General features: G+C 44.0%; 1 protein-coding gene across 2 annotated transcripts in view; it reads left to right on the top strand.

The window, feature by feature from the left end:
- Positions 1 to 14,093, top strand: part of FSD2 (fibronectin type III and SPRY domain containing 2) — a 674,971-nt gene that overhangs the window by 144,420 nt on the left and 516,458 nt on the right. For both annotated transcript variants that reach the window (XR_014978815.1, XM_085644270.1), the window contains exon 5: positions 4,501 to 4,523. Coding sequence is in view for 1 of the 2 variants with exons in the window: in XM_085644270.1 (XP_085500396.1) it covers positions 4,501 to 4,523 (23 nt within the window). In the remaining variant the exon portion in view is untranslated. The remainder of the gene's footprint in view (positions 1 to 4,500; positions 4,524 to 14,093) is intronic.

Below are 14,093 nucleotides of genomic sequence, written 5' to 3'. Positions count from 1 at the left end.
ACAGAAAGGGAAAACATCAGCCCCTCTCAGCCATTAATTATTGTAATGGTTTGTCACAAACAAATCATTCCACAATCATCAGCCATTGCTGTATGTGAACTGTCAGATCTGACTAAGGGTGTCTTTTCTCTTCAGCAGCATTTTCTTGGAAGATTGGGTGTAGGAATATTCACAGGGAGAGGTGGACTATTTTTATTTTCAAGCCATGTATATGTTATTGATGGCACTTTGGTGCATGTATCATTGAAAGCAGTCTCAGGAACTATGCCTCCTCACTGTGCAGACAAAACAGAATACCTCACCTGCGGTCCACAAAAACGACCATGGAGGTAGGCTGTGACTGATGTCAGAAAGGCAAACCGCAGCTCCGGTGCTCTACTCGCAAAGCACAGCTCTGAGGCCATATCATGATTTTATTTGGGTTTGGTCATGTGCCCTTTTCAATGAAAGCACACTGCTGATATTAATTCATTGCACTCAATTACATGATCTCATTAACCTATAGTGCATAAACCACAGAGGCACAGAACTGTGCTGTGTGCACTGGTGCAGAACAGGATCATGGTCTGGCCATAGATGCTTCTAGGTCCAAGAGATGCAGCTTGGCAGAGGGTTGATCAGTGTAACAGGGCTTCCAGACTGCAGAGAGCCCCTGATGTTTGGTACTACTTGGGGCCATTTTATTCTGAACACTAAAACTAACTCCTATACACCAATATTAATTTCCACCTGGCCCCATTAATGTTTTTTACTATCTGGAGCCACTGTTATTTACTGCTGACCAGAGCCATTGATGATCATTACTGGCTTGGGCCAGTAATGATGCACGTTTATGCCTAAGGCCATTGATGCTCCTTACTGGCAGTCTACATAAAGGGTTCACTATTTGTTGGGGGCCATTGATGATGATTAATGCCTAGGCCAAATGAGAATTATGTAACAGGCCCTTGAGGCCTGTTAATGCTTGGGACCATTGTGCTTCATTAGAAAGATCACAGTTTAATTTTTCACAAGTCTGCTGGTCTGTGTGGGTTGGTGGTTGCAGGTGAGACTGTCAACAAGGGTTTGGCATGAAGAGAAGAAAAATCCTTTTTGCAGGGTCATTCCTAAACTTTTTGCCTTTCTCCTAGCCTTTTTTCTGACATGGTGTTGGTGGTTTTAGGACTCTGGGCACTTTAGCACTGCTGTTCAGTGTAAAGTGTGTGTGCTCTCTGGGTTAAATATGGAAAGCTTGGTCTACACCTGTTTGGCCTTTTTAGTTTACCTGTCAATCCCTTGTAAAGTGGTATCTCATATACACAGGGCTGGTAAATTAAATGCTACTGGTGGGCTTGCAGCGCTGGTTGTGCCACCCATCAAAGTAGCCTTGCAAAACCTATCTCAGGCCTCTGCCATTGCGGGGCCTGTGCGCGCAGTGTTACTGCTGCTGTGACATGGCACCTAAAGTGTGTGCCATGTCTATGACCCCCCCCTCCTTTTACTGCATGTCAGTCACCCATAAGGTAGGCCCTAGCTAGCCCTATGGGCAGGGTGCATTGTAGGTAAAAGATTGGTCATGTACCTTAAGTGAGTAACATGTCCTGGTAGTGACAAACAGCCATTTTGGTTTCTCACTACTGTGGGGCAGCCATCCCATAGGAATGCATTGGGGATTCACTGATAAGTATTTCAGTGGTAATTCCTGATATGAGAGACGCAGAGATGTCAAGTTTGGTATGTTTGGAATAGTGATAATAAATGCTACGCAATGGTGTGTGCAGATTTATTATAACTATTTTAGAAATGCTACTTTTAGAAGTTAGCATTTCTGTGTGCTATGTGTCTGCCTGCCTGATGTGGATTGCATGTCTGGCTTTTGAGTGACAGGGGCTGGTGAGGTGTGTGTTGCTCCATGAGGGGCAGGGTGAGTCAGAGCTAGGCTGAATGAGATATCTGCATTTGGAGTGGTGGGAGGAGAAGTCCCTGGTCCCTGAATAGTATTGTGCCTGCCCTAGTGAATGCTGGCTCCACCCCCCTGTGATGTGTCTGATGGCCGAGCTCCCATCTCCCAAAGAAGGGTGTGAGCACTGTAAACAGAGTGCTCCAGAACCAGTTCTAGCTGGTCCCTCCAAGCCCTGTGCTCTGCAGACAAAGGAAAATGTGGTATAAATGTAGGGGCTGTGACCCCATGTTTCTGGTGCTGTTCCTGACCTTGCTGGGGCGTGCTGCTGTTGGGGCCCAGGAGGAATCGCCATGAGGGCTTGCCTCCCTGGGCCCAGCCTTGACCCCTTGATTTCTGAGGATTTTTCTGCTTTTGGAGCTGTGGCTCCTAAGCGCCTCCTGAGCGCTATATTCTAATTTCCAAGGAAGAGGATTGTGGGCTTCGCTGCACGGTGCCGCAGCCCTGTTGGAGGGAATCCCGACGTAGGGATTCCCCCGCATTGTGGTGCTTAGCGGGAGCCTACCCTGCTTTATGGATATTTGAAAATAGCGTGTGCCCACCCCACATTATGGCGCCTTGGGAGCGGGTGCCCACCCCGCTTTGTGCATGTTTCTAGGTGGGTGCCCACCCCCCATATATTGTATTCAACGCAGGTGCCCTCCCCGCACTACGCTGCTGCTGAGAATCACCGCCGCAGCCCGATCGACCCGGAAGTCAGGCGAAGCTGCCTGTGGTGCCAGAAGGAGGACGGGAACCTACCCCTCCTCCGTATTCACCAGTGAGGATGGCCGAGCAGTTCCCGGGTTCAGAGGAGTCCCCGGAGGACGGCGCATGCCTGCGCGGGGCTCCCGTGAGTGAAGGATAGCCCCACGGGTGCCCTGAAGGAGAGAGAGTCACCGAGGAGTGGGGGCTCTCCTGAATGTGCCGCCTTCAGTGCGAGAGGAGAAGAGGAGCAGACGCCCAAAGAGTCCCGGTGAGTGGGGGCTCCATGTGCGCATTTGTGGTGCCTTTCAAGGCACGGTGTCGGTGCTTGGTCTGGGCGGTCCCGCAAGAGAGCGAGCCACCCCAATGATGGGCATATTTGTTTTTAGAGCCCGTGGGGGGTCCAGAGGGCACAGTGGTGCCGGGCCCCCTTTATGGGTATTGTCACAGCTGCGCTGCCGTAGCAGGCAGCTGCAACGTGGACATATTTGTTTCTAGGGCCCCATTGGGGGTCAAGAAGGCACCGAGGTGCCCGTGCCTGCTCTTTGTTTGCTCCCAGCTGCCCCGCCTGATAGAGGGCGGCTGTAACGTTTTGCGCAGATTAGTATAGAAGTCCCTGAGTGGGACAGGAGAGGGCACAGTGGTGCCAGGCCCTCTTTGCTTCACAGCTGCACGGCAATTAGCGGCAGCTGCAACGTTTAGGTCATCATTTCTTTGGGGGCATTTGGGATAAGACAGGAGTGAGATACACTCCTATGCCCCAGCGCAATTGCACACTTGTGGCTTCTGCTGCCTTGGCAGCCAGCCCTGACAGTTGGGACATAGAGCATTTGAGCCCTCTGAGAAGGGCAGTTGGCTAGTGGGGACAGTGTGAGGTTGATAGGGCGCCAGGCTCTACTGTGATTTATGTTGTGCTAGGAAATGTGATTTACACACCATGATTTATGCCTCTAGTATTTATGTTTAGGAGGTTTATGCATAATGTGTTTATGCTGGTAAGGCCTATTGCGTAATGTATTTATGCTAATGAGGTTTGGGGCCTTATGTGTTTTATGCCTTCTGCTTATGCCTAATGTCATGTTATGATATTTTAGGATGGTGTCTAATGTTAATATGATAATGCTTAGGTCATTATGGTACAAGTAGTTACTGGTTGTGTTTTACATTTACTTACCTGTTCTGATGGTTCTGCCCCTGGCCCGATTGGCCTGGTCCTCTATATAATCCCTTGTGAATATTGCCTAATGCCAGTTGGCATAGTGTAAATGTGTGATTATGTTTCTAATGTGTTTATGATAATACAAAGGCTATTTTTGATATAACCTTGTGTGGAGTTTCTTTTGTAGTGTGCTTTGTAGTGTGCTAGTGTGTTGCTGCTGTGTGTGTGTGTTGCGCAAACGCTTTACACTTTGGGCCCGATTCACAGAATTAACTTAAGACAAAATCCTAAACTTACTACTTTTGGTATTCACAGAATGCACTTAGTACTTTTGGTATTCACAGAATGCACTTACTACTTTTGGTATTCACAGAATGGATTTACGACTACTAACTTTACGTCCGCACTCGGGCCGGAAATTCTGGCCTGAAGGGGGAGCTTCTGGCCCGGAGGCGGGGCTTCCGGCCCAGAGGCGGAGTTTCCAGCCCAGAGGCGGAGCTTGTAAAAAAAAGAAAGCATTAAATAGTTTTTGTGTTACTTTTCAGAAATCATTTTATATATTAGTTAGCAAAGAGTTTAGCTGGTCTAGTAGCAGAAGTAGATAAGAACAGCTACTCATATGACATATGTACACTAAAATTTACAAACAACAAACTTATATAGTACTTCATGTACTGGTAGTAACAATTTTCCCTGTGTTTTTCCTATTTGTTTTCAGACTGCAGTGGAGACAACTGACAGGTGAGGATTTTGTTTTGAATCGTCTGCCTTTTATAGCGTTTTAGTCCCAATGTAAACTTGGTTTGGTCAGCATAACCTTCTGTAGGCCCTCATGCCCTGAATGTCCTCCAAAGCTCGTGGGACTTCCACCCAGCTCAAGATATTTGCATCAGTTTGCCAGCCCAAGTGTTTTTTCTTTTTTTTTGTGCCACTTTATACTACGGGCTCTGCCTGAAATGTTATAATCACTAAGGAAAAATACTGACAATAGTACAGTTTTCGGCGTGTAGAGGTGTCATCAAATGTTTAATATTTAGAACGAGCGTTAATAATGGGAGCGTCTCAGCCATTTGCCACCCTTTAATTCGTACATAAAATCAATACAATGTTTCATCATTGGAATTGCTGATTGTTTAAATTTTGTATACTTTGATTGCTAGTTTGTATGCTCCTGACGTCTTCTGCCTTCTCATTGTCTTCTGCAAGAACTATTGTTACCAATGATCTTTTGAAATTGTAAATATGAATAGAGCGGATGTATGACATTACAACGCGGGTTTTTACCACGCGTGCAGTTACATCGCATGCGTAACAACGCATGCGATGTTACAACGCTATGCCATTCCAACGCAAGTCTTTACATCGACTTGCGCTAGATGGCGTGCTAACATTAAAAAAGTGTAATTTACTATTCCAACTCCAGTCCACTTAACAGTAGGGAAGGTGTTGGGATAGTAAACTACACTATTTGCAATGTTAGCACGCCATCTAGCGCAAGTCGATGTACAGACTTGCGTTGTAATGGCATAGCGTTGTAACATCGCATGCGTTGTAACGCATGCGGTAACTGCACTGCGTGGTAAAAACCGCGTTGTAATGGCTGTTCCCCTCTGCCACCTATAGAGTGCTTGCATCTCAAAAGTACATTGAATTATCACACTTTAAATGATTTATCTCATGAATGTATTATATACAGAACATTACTGTTTCTTATTCGGTTTTTTTCACTGCCTGAAGCTGTTTTAATGCTAAAATCAAGACTCAAAAAATAAGCCATGCCTCTAGGCTTTACCAGTGATTGTTAGAATACATGTCACCTGCTCTGTTCCCTTTTATTCTGATCGAGTAGTTAAAGTTCACTTCTAATGCAAGTGTGAAGGCACAGGAATGAAAAGAGTTGTTCAATGCTGCACGTTTTATGCCCACAGTGAGAAAGCAAAAACAAACCATAAAAATAATTGTTGAGATTAAGGGGTCCATTAGGCTGGCGTGCGGATCGCCCCCGCCAGGCCGGCGATAGCAGCCGTTGGCCCGGTGGGAGCGATACACCCGCCATCCTTACCTGATTGACCACCCGCCATATTAGTATGGCTGGGGGGTCCGTGGTGGACGGAAAGACCATCCGCCGCTTTTCCGATGGTCCATTCGTCGACTGGGCAGAAAAAGGGCATGATATGGTGGCGGTGTCTGCAAGACACCGCCATCCATATCATGATGTTGGCGGAGATGTGCCTTTCCATGGTGGCGTTGCCGCCATGGAAAGGCATGCGGTTTCTGCTTTTGGGGGCCGGTTGCGGGCACCCAGAGTGTTGGGGATGGAGGATGCACATGGGGGTACCTATGGTACCCCCTACATTGGCGTGGACAAGGTAGCAGGCACCGTGCAGTGCCTGTCACCTTGTGCATGCCAAAGCACAACGTGCATCCACAGCATTGTGGTGGGCGGTGCTGTGAGCACCACCCGCCACAATGTTGTGGATGGGGATGATTTGAGTCTGTCCAAGAGTAATTGTAAGACTAGTCAAAAGTGGAAGCAGAAGGGGAGGTATCTAATAATGGAGAAAGAGCAGTACATTTTGCTGGGGTCTTGGAAGTATACGGTAGCGCAAGAAGATATTGGTTGAGAGAGGGATATAAAATATCATATTGTGATTTGAAGGTAGCTGGTAAAGAAAATTTAGTTTGAAGGTCAGTAAACGAAAGGGGTTGATCATCAAGTAGAAGTTGAGACATCCATCACAAACCCTTAGAATGCCAATTTTTCCAATAAATGGTGTGGTTCTTAATTTGTAATGATTTATTAGGTTGGTATTGATAATAATTAACTGAGGGATAAGATGATGGTAGGAGAGGAGCCAAAATAATAGGAGAACATAATAATGAGATGTTAATAGTAAAAGCAAGGATCTACTGAAAATCAAAGGGGCAAATAAGAGATTTCTCTATTTGTACCCACAAGGGAGGATATGTAGGGAGCTCCAAAGAGAGCCACCGGGCAGCTTGTTTTCGGGAAAAGGCAGATTGATATGTTTTGAAATCGGGGAATCTAAGACTTCGATTAGATTTATCCTTTTTTAAAGAAGTTAAGGCAATATGAGGGGGTTTGTTTTTCCATAAAAATTTGGATATGGGAGAATAAATGTATATCCAGGAATGTGAACCGGAGTCAAAGAAATAATATATAATATCAGAGGGGTGAGCATAATTTTAATCAAATCCATTTGGCCCCACCAGTAGAGAAAAAGAGGATGCCAACGTGTAATAGTATCATTTAATGTTTTGGTAATGTGATCAGAATTTAATTTTAATGTTTCAGGAATTGTCAGAGAAAACCACAGGCCTGGATATTTTATTTTAGAGGGTTGCTAAGAGAAGCCAGAGTGGTCAAAAAGATGCTTTTGACGTGAAACATTTAATGGTAGAACTTCACATTTTTCAGCATTAAGCCGATGACCTGATAGCAGAGAAAATGTATTAACTTATTGAAAAAAAGGGGGGGGGAGAGAGGTTACAGGGTTAGAGCAAAAAAGAGAATGTCATCAGCGTAAAAGTACATTTTAACCTGATGAGGACCAAATTGAAAGCCTGAAATACGAGCATCCTGCCTGATTTTAAATAGAAAGGGTTCTAGCGCGATGACAAACAATAGAGGTGATAAGGGACACCCTTGCCGTTCCCCCCTAAGTAAAGGGAAGTAATCTGAGGGTCTACCATTTACAAAAATTGAGGCTTTGGGACCTGAATATAGCAGAGGAATTAATGAAACCAATTTAGGTGGAAAACCAACCTATTTCAATCCGTGAAACATAAAATCCCATCCAAACCTGTCAAAGGCTTTTTCCACATCCAAGGCAATAGCAACAATAGGGTGATCCAAATATGAAGCCTTGCTAAGGACATTGAAAAAGACCTGAGGATTGTCAGAGGCTAAGCGTTCTTTAACAGTGTCGGTTTGTTCAGAGCCTATCAGTTCGAGCAGGATGGGGTCAATGCGCAATGCTAGGATCCTGGCAAAGGTCTTATAGTCAGTATTCACTAAAGAGATGGCACGGTAATTCTTACAGAGAGAGAGAGATATCTTTATTTTCTTCTGGAATTAAGCAAATCATGGCTTCTTGGAAAGTCCCTTGAGATATCTTTTTATGAATAAATGAATTAAATAGAAGTAATAGATTGGGTAGGAGAAGTTTTGTTGACGTAACACTGAGACTGCTTGGGTAATCTCAGCTAATGTAATATCAGTTTCTATTGAGTCAATATCAATGAGATTGGAAGGAGTAGAAGGAATGGACTGAAAATAAGCGGAGAGATCAGACTGTACTGGTTGCATTTCTAGAGAATATACGTTTTCATAGCAAGAAAAATTCATTTAGAATATCATTATTTTTAAAAAGAGGAGTCCCCGCAGGGCCCTGTAAAGATTCTATCCTAGTTCTGTCCCTTTTTACTTTTAAATAATTAGCTAGCAGTTGCCCATTCTATTCTGACCCCCATAGTACAGAGTGCTACTTTTCAATAGATAAGAAGAGGCAGCATCCGTAGATAAGCTGTTAAAAGTGAGTTTAGCATCAATTACACTTTTCAAAGAAGACTTATCATTGGAGTGATAGTAAGTATATTCAAGCTGTTTGATTTTATTAAGTAGTTGGGTAGATTGGGAATCTAAGGATGTTTTATTTTGTGAGACGAAGTTTATTATAAAACTGCTTTGAAAGAGTCACATATCATTACGGAAGATGACTCTGGGGTTAAGTTGATAGCAAAAAATTCAGAGACAAAGGAACTGAATTGTTGTCTAAATTTAGAATCTCCGATTAAGGAGTTATTAAAGCGCCATCTGCCTGAGTGCAGAGAAAAAGGGATGAGGTCTAAGTCCACATGTACTGAAGCGTGATCTGATGGTAAAATTGATTCTATCTCAGCTTGAAGAGCATGTTGAGCTAAAGATTTCCTCAGAAAAAGATAAACAATACGGGATTGTGAATGGTGTGGAGCTGAATTAAAACTGTACTCCCGAAGGTCTGGGAGGCAGAGTGGTCATATATATTTCAACAATTTACGGTATACAGTGGAAGTAAAATGTGAGTGCATTTTATTGGGAACAAACTTAACTGTCGAATGTTTGTCCAATATGGTGTCATGAATTTGGTTACAGTCACCACCAACTATAACATAGTCATCATCATATAAAAGCAGTTTGTCAGAGATCTTTGTCCAGAAAACCTTATCAGCAGAGACAATGCTATATACATTTATAATAACTAAAGGTGTCTTATCAATAAGGAGTTTAACAACAACCCACCGACCCTCAATATCAGATTCTTGATGAGTAACCGAAACATGTAACTTTTTATGAAAAAGAATCAGAACCCCATTTTTCTTACCTAAAGCAGGAGAATTGAACACATGACCCACCCAACAATTCTTTAATTTGAAAGCTTCAGACTCAGAAAGATGTGATTCTTGCAGCAGTGCAATATCAGCTTTTAAATTGGCTAGATGAGATAACACCTGTTGTCTTTTTATAGGGTTACCTAGCCCTTTGACATTCCAAGTAGTAACCCGGAAAGTAACTTAATGGTAAGAACATGAACAATCAATATGCTTACAGTAGCGGGATTAAGATTAGAATAAAACAGATATGAAAAAGAAAAAAGATAGAAATAGAGCGTGTATTTAATAAGAAAAAGAAGAAGAGGAATGATGTAGTAGACAATAGAAAAAGGGAGGTGATAAAAAAGAGCAAACAAAAAGACAGTACAAGTCATACAAATGACGGCTGAAGAACATACCTACAAAACACAAAGACAATATTGGGGGGTGTCACCAGGAGACGGCGACGGCAGCACTCAAGTCCCACCGAATGTCAGGGTTACCTTGGATGGGTAAGGATATCAACACTAGAGGAGACCATTTGGGAAATGGGGTATGAAAATACACCTGTATTAGGAAGAAGAGAGATAGTATGAATTAATACTTTTATAAAAAGAGAAGAAAAAGAGAAAAAGGAGAAAAGAGACTAATGAATAAGCATCTTAAATGTGAATCAAGAATGAAACAACATTCAAAGAATCATACAGAAAGGGAAACACCCATATAAAATAAACAAAGTGACAATCAAGTAGACTTTGAAGTGTCCATGACATCCGTTGCATATTGCTGAAGAAATTCACGTAGCGCAGCCGGCTCATCAAAAGTGGTAGACTTATCCTTATAAGTGACTTTAAAGAGGCAAGGGTGGATTAGACCATATCTGGCATATAGTTCTTAGCTAAGGTCGAAGATCCAGGAGTTTGCTTCCGACGGTCCGCTGTGGCTTTAGCAACATCCTGAGAGAAAAACAATCGATGTACCTCCCCAAAAAATTGCTTTTCGGATTTGACAGCTGACAAGACTTGTAATAGGTCAGTATATTGCAGAAAAAACATAACACCACGTGGTTTTGTTGAGACCCTGGGATCAAGTCTATGAGTCCATTGTATGTTGAGAGGGGCAGTAGTAGACATGTCCAAAAAGGTCTGGAATAAAAATGTCAGATTGGAACCCTCCATATTTACAGGGAGTCCATAAATGCAGAGGTTATTTCTGCGATTCCGATTCACCAAGTCATCACTGTGCTTTTTAAGAAGAGATATCTCAAACTCCAAAAATGAGATGCGAGAGCAAATAGATTGAAGATATTCTGCCCTGTTCTACAACCATCACATGTGATTCCAAAGAAGACCATTTGTTATCCAGATGTTGTAGACTTTTCGTAGTTTCCTCCATGAAGGGTTTTAGTGCACAACTTTCTTCAGGAATCATATCAATGGAGGTTGACAAGGTGTGCACGGGGTATGCGGGGCTTTTTTTGGTCTTTTAGAGGTTCCCACAGGCATCTTGCTTTAGAGTTGCGATTTTGGAATGGCGTTTGGTGAAGGGTCAAATTTATCCTCCATGTCGTTTTGTATGGAATCTCAGTTTACAATGTGTTTGGAGGTAATTGAGAGTTTCAGATTTCATAATCTCTCCATATACAGGAAAAGAACTGCGCAAGCTGCATACAGAAGGCAAAGCCCCCACAAATGTAAAGCAATTTCAGTCATACAGCGAGGAGGAGAAAAACCGCAACCAAAAAGCACTCAGAAATATAGAAGAACACCGCAGGGTCGACCTCCCTTGTCAATAGTAGAGATGAGGGTTCAATAGACTGTAACTAGTGTCCATATGATAACAGACAATGATATATCCGTCATAAATTGAAGAAATGCTCCACAGGGGTGAATTACTCAAAATGGCGGGCGCAACCTTATCCTGAGGAGAAATCCCCGGGGCCATTATGGCCCTTAAAAGTGCAGAGGCGGGAGTTGTAGAGGGCTCTAAATAGTGGCCCCTAAGCTCTAACCAAGATTAATATTCTTTAAGAAATAAACTACAAAAACACAACATCGTTGAAAAATCAAACTCTCTAAGGGAATGTAAGATTAAGTAAAAAGTGTGAAATGTAACCATAAACTACAACACTGACATGGATCATTAACAACATCATTATGGGGCCAGTCAAAGACCGGTTTCAATGTCCTTTTAGGTCTCGCCTGACCCAGCGCATGCGCTGGTCTGGCGAGACTTTTTGTGAGGGCTTAAAAAATTGCTACCATGGCCGGCCTAGAGCTACAGTGCATGTGCGCGGGCACGCGCCGCGCTTGATCGCGATCACTTTTACTTTCGCGGCCGCACGGCCGCTTTGATGTTCTCCGTGAGTCAATCTCCGCAGCAGACTGCCTTTTCTGGAGCCAATCAACCCAGGCTGTAAATATTCAACATTCCTGCGCGTCAGCCAGACCGGGAGACATGTCCCGGCTCCAGGGCATGCCCGTTAAAGCCGCAGTCATACCCTGAGTGCAAGCAAGCTGTGGAGAATAAAAGCAAAACAAAAAGACATACAAATATAAACTGCGTCACATGGGTCAAAACATTTTTGTTTTCAGTACAAGACAGGAATGGAATAGCCAATCAACATCCAGCATCTTAGATCAAACAGAAAACGCTGTGTTGTGATGTTTTTCATTTGGAACTTGATACATTCTCGGTATGAACAAAACAAGGGCACATGAAAGAGGAGCATCCACATAAAACAAACATTGGCAATGCCAATGGGTGTCGCTTACAAGAGAAGTATTAGCTTTATCAGTGGTTTTATTTAACCATGTTGCCCAGCCGCTCAGCATGTGTGCATTAGGGCTGAAAGTTAAGAAATTGAAAACAGTGTGAGGCAGTCAACTCTTGCTATGTCATAACGCTTTTTTTACTTTTAGCCATGTTGCAGAGCGGCACGCTGCTGTGCAACAGGGTTTAAACATATAGACAAATCCAGTAGTTCTCGTATAGGCAAGACTTATTGGCTTTGCCAGTGCTTACTCAGACCAGCATCCCCAGCACTGTTTGAGAAAACATACTGCACCTAGGCCGCACATTTCTGGGTTTTAATTAAACTGTACACGGCCTGAGCATTCCAAAAAGTGAAATAAGAAAACTCCCCAGAGCCGAGCACTGCACGAGCCTCAATTGTTTTAATGGCTCCAGCATGTGGTGAACCCTTCTTGTTTTTACATGGCGCCTGATTTCATCAAATGTGGCGACTTCGGGAGGCCGGGCGCTTTTCATTGCACCAGTAAAAGATTTTTGTTCCCACAATAATGTGCTGCATGGCTAAATACTTAGGTCCCAAAGGAGAGACTGATTCTATTGCAAATGCCTTTTTCAGTTTGTGAGTGGTAGCCTGTGGGCAGTATGTGCATGAGATCTCTTGGGTCCTGTGTCTGGCCGTTGCTCTTCTGAAACTGCTTAATTGCAGACCAGAGACAGGCCCTAATAGTCAGACTGGTGCACTGAGCAGCAGTGGCACATTGCAAATGCTGCTCAGATTCTAGTACTGCTGGTTTTAGCAGTGCTTAGTAAGGCTGCTTGATGGGATGCTCAGGAAGCTGCTAGATCTGTGATTTTAACTCTTTGAACCGGTTTCAACCATTATGGGCCCCTGGGCCACTGATATATGAGGGAGCAGAAGGAGGAGACGACGTAACCTGATGTGACGTGGGTGAGGGCTGGGATCGGAGGCAGCTCCTCATTAGGGGTGGGTGGAATTTGCGAAATTCACTTTAGAAAATTATCGCGAAAATGTTAAAAATCTCCGCAAACACGCGGAAATATCGCGAAGATGCAGAAGTTTTTTCCCGCCCGTTCGCGGTATTTTCTGCGTGGTCGCGGCTCGCCAACTTACCCATGCGGTTGCTCAAGGACGCTGCCATCTTGTTTTCACTTGTCTCTCGGTGCATGATCGCGAGAAGAAAGACGTGATCGCACGACGAATGATGTTACTGCGGGCGCGAACTGTCGCGAGACAGCGCAAATGGCTACCAACAATCCAACATCTCATGGAGAACGCGACCGGACCGGGAAAACTTGTCGGCGAACGCGGGGATTCAGGTAAGGCGATCGCGCGCACGCGAGAATGTATTATTTTACAGCTCGAGCAAGCAAAAAATTTCAGGTAAAATGCGGTTTGCGGAAATTTTGACATTTTCGCGCTCTCCACGGACCGCGAAAATGTCAAATTATTGCAATTTCCGCGAGCTGAACGGAATTTTAGGCCAGGCCTACTCCTCATTGTCCTTGTAACCGGAAAAAGTTAAATACAGCGTGCCAGGTCCATGCTGATTTCCATAGCAACCGGTCACCCCTCTTCGACCTAGGCCCAGCTCATACTTATGCCCAAGGAGTACCTCAGGGGTGCTGACTGCTGAGTTCATTTACCTAAACAACTGCTCTCCATGCTGTAGCGCTTCATCGCGCAAAGACAGGGGCCACCTAATTATGCGCAACTTTGGCATTTTAGTACGGTGATGTGGACACCAGCACTAGAATTCATTGGTCTAACCAGTGGTGCATGGTACTTGGCAGGACTGCACTTGTTGGGTTCGTGCACATTGCCTCAGTCTGTGTACTGCAGCTTTGTTGTGTTGGACCGCGGACATGTGTGCTAACTAGATCTCTGGTCTTCTGGTGCATGCAGTTGTGGGAGCAGAGTTTCAAAATATTGTTTCTAATTTAGATTTGCATTAGTTAGCGCGATTAGGCTGTACTAGGCTGCAGCATTTAAAAGAGGGATTGTTTACTTGTGTGAACGAGCCCTTCATGTTTGTTTTAATTCTATTTCAGAACATTAGCTGCAGTTTATGGTGTGCTTCCTAATGCAACATTCCTCTCTGCTTTCCTGGTAGAAAAGGTTATGTCTGCTGTTATAAAACGTGCCGGAGCAGCTTAGTGTGTGAA

Source organism: Triturus cristatus, chromosome 3_1 (genome assembly GCF_964204655.1).
Source record: "Triturus cristatus chromosome 3_1, aTriCri1.1, whole genome shotgun sequence".
Lineage (NCBI taxonomy): Eukaryota > Metazoa > Chordata > Amphibia > Caudata > Salamandridae > Triturus > Triturus cristatus.
Note: the sequence above shows the minus strand (reverse complement) of the source record. Positions and strands in the feature narration are given on the sequence as shown.